Here is a 1,010-nt window from a genome sequence, read left to right as displayed (position 1 = left end):
AAAGATGTGTTCTAAGCCAAAAGTGGCTGACTGTAGTTTTCTTGATATTTCATCAAGCTCAGTTTTCTTTCTGTTAAACAGATCTGATTTGTCATGTTTCTTCTTCAAAACCAAGACCTCAGACCACTTTTCATCATAGCTTTGGAGAATTGAAGAGAGGTCGTCAGTAGAGAGGGCATCTATTAAGATCTGAGTCCACTTCAGGAAATACCCTCTGTCTGTTGATGGCAAAGAAGAGAGGCTTTGAATGAACAACTTCATTGGTTTACTACAGGATGCAGTGCATTGATTTTGTCTTATTTGCATCAGTTGTTTTTGCTTTTGAGATTTCTCCTTCTCAATGTGTCCTTTGAGGTGATACAGTTCTTTGTTTATTCTGCACCACTCGTGCCAAAGTTGGCCTTGACAAGGGAGAAATGTGTCTTTGATCTTTGAAACATCCATCCCCTGTAGCAAGCCCACTATTTTCATAGCAGCTGTTTTCCCATTTTGGCAGACTTTGTCATCTTCATCCACTCTGATTCCAGAGACCTCGGCCATGGTTTCAAGCTTGAAGGATGCATGGGGTCCAGACAAAATTCTTCCAATGATTTTTTTCAGCTCCTCAGAAACATTTGACTGGCTTCTGTCCCTTAGACCCATTTTGTAGTTTTCCCCTTTCATCTGAACAGCACCACAATCAATATCAGCAATGAGAATAATGAGAGGCTTTGGAGACTTGTAGAGGGCAGAGATAACTGCAGTACTTTTGTCACCTTTTCCTAAAGTTGGGACGAGAACAACATTGATTGATGATTTTTCAGTCAGAATGTCACGCTGTTTTTCAATCGACAGAGCATCACCATGAAGATTACAGAAGGCGATGCAGTCAGTGAAGGCATCATTGGGTTTTCCAGCCGGGCAGTACCAGGCAATCTCTGCCACACCATCCATCAAGTGACGAGACTTGGTGCTACCTGGGCAGTTTCTGTGGAAGAAGGTGCTGTGACGGTCGTTGATCAAAGTGTTCA

General features: G+C 42.4%; 1 protein-coding gene across 1 annotated transcript; it reads right to left on the bottom strand.

The window, feature by feature from the left end:
* Nucleotides 1-3: 3 nt before the first annotated feature.
* Nucleotides 4-1,005, bottom strand: LOC121940259 (interferon-induced very large GTPase 1-like; the record flags this gene model as incomplete). The annotated part of the gene is made up of 1 exon (XM_042483070.1): nucleotides 4-1,005. A coding segment is annotated over one exon (1,002 nt), but the record flags the coding sequence as incomplete, so codon positions are not given.
* Between the last annotated feature and the right edge of the window lie 5 nt (nucleotides 1,006-1,010).

This window comes from Plectropomus leopardus, unplaced genomic scaffold (assembly GCF_008729295.1).
Source record: "Plectropomus leopardus isolate mb unplaced genomic scaffold, YSFRI_Pleo_2.0 unplaced_scaffold8154, whole genome shotgun sequence".
Taxonomy (NCBI): Eukaryota; Metazoa; Chordata; class Actinopteri; order Perciformes; family Serranidae; genus Plectropomus; species Plectropomus leopardus.
This window is presented reverse-complemented; position numbering and strand designations above follow the sequence as displayed.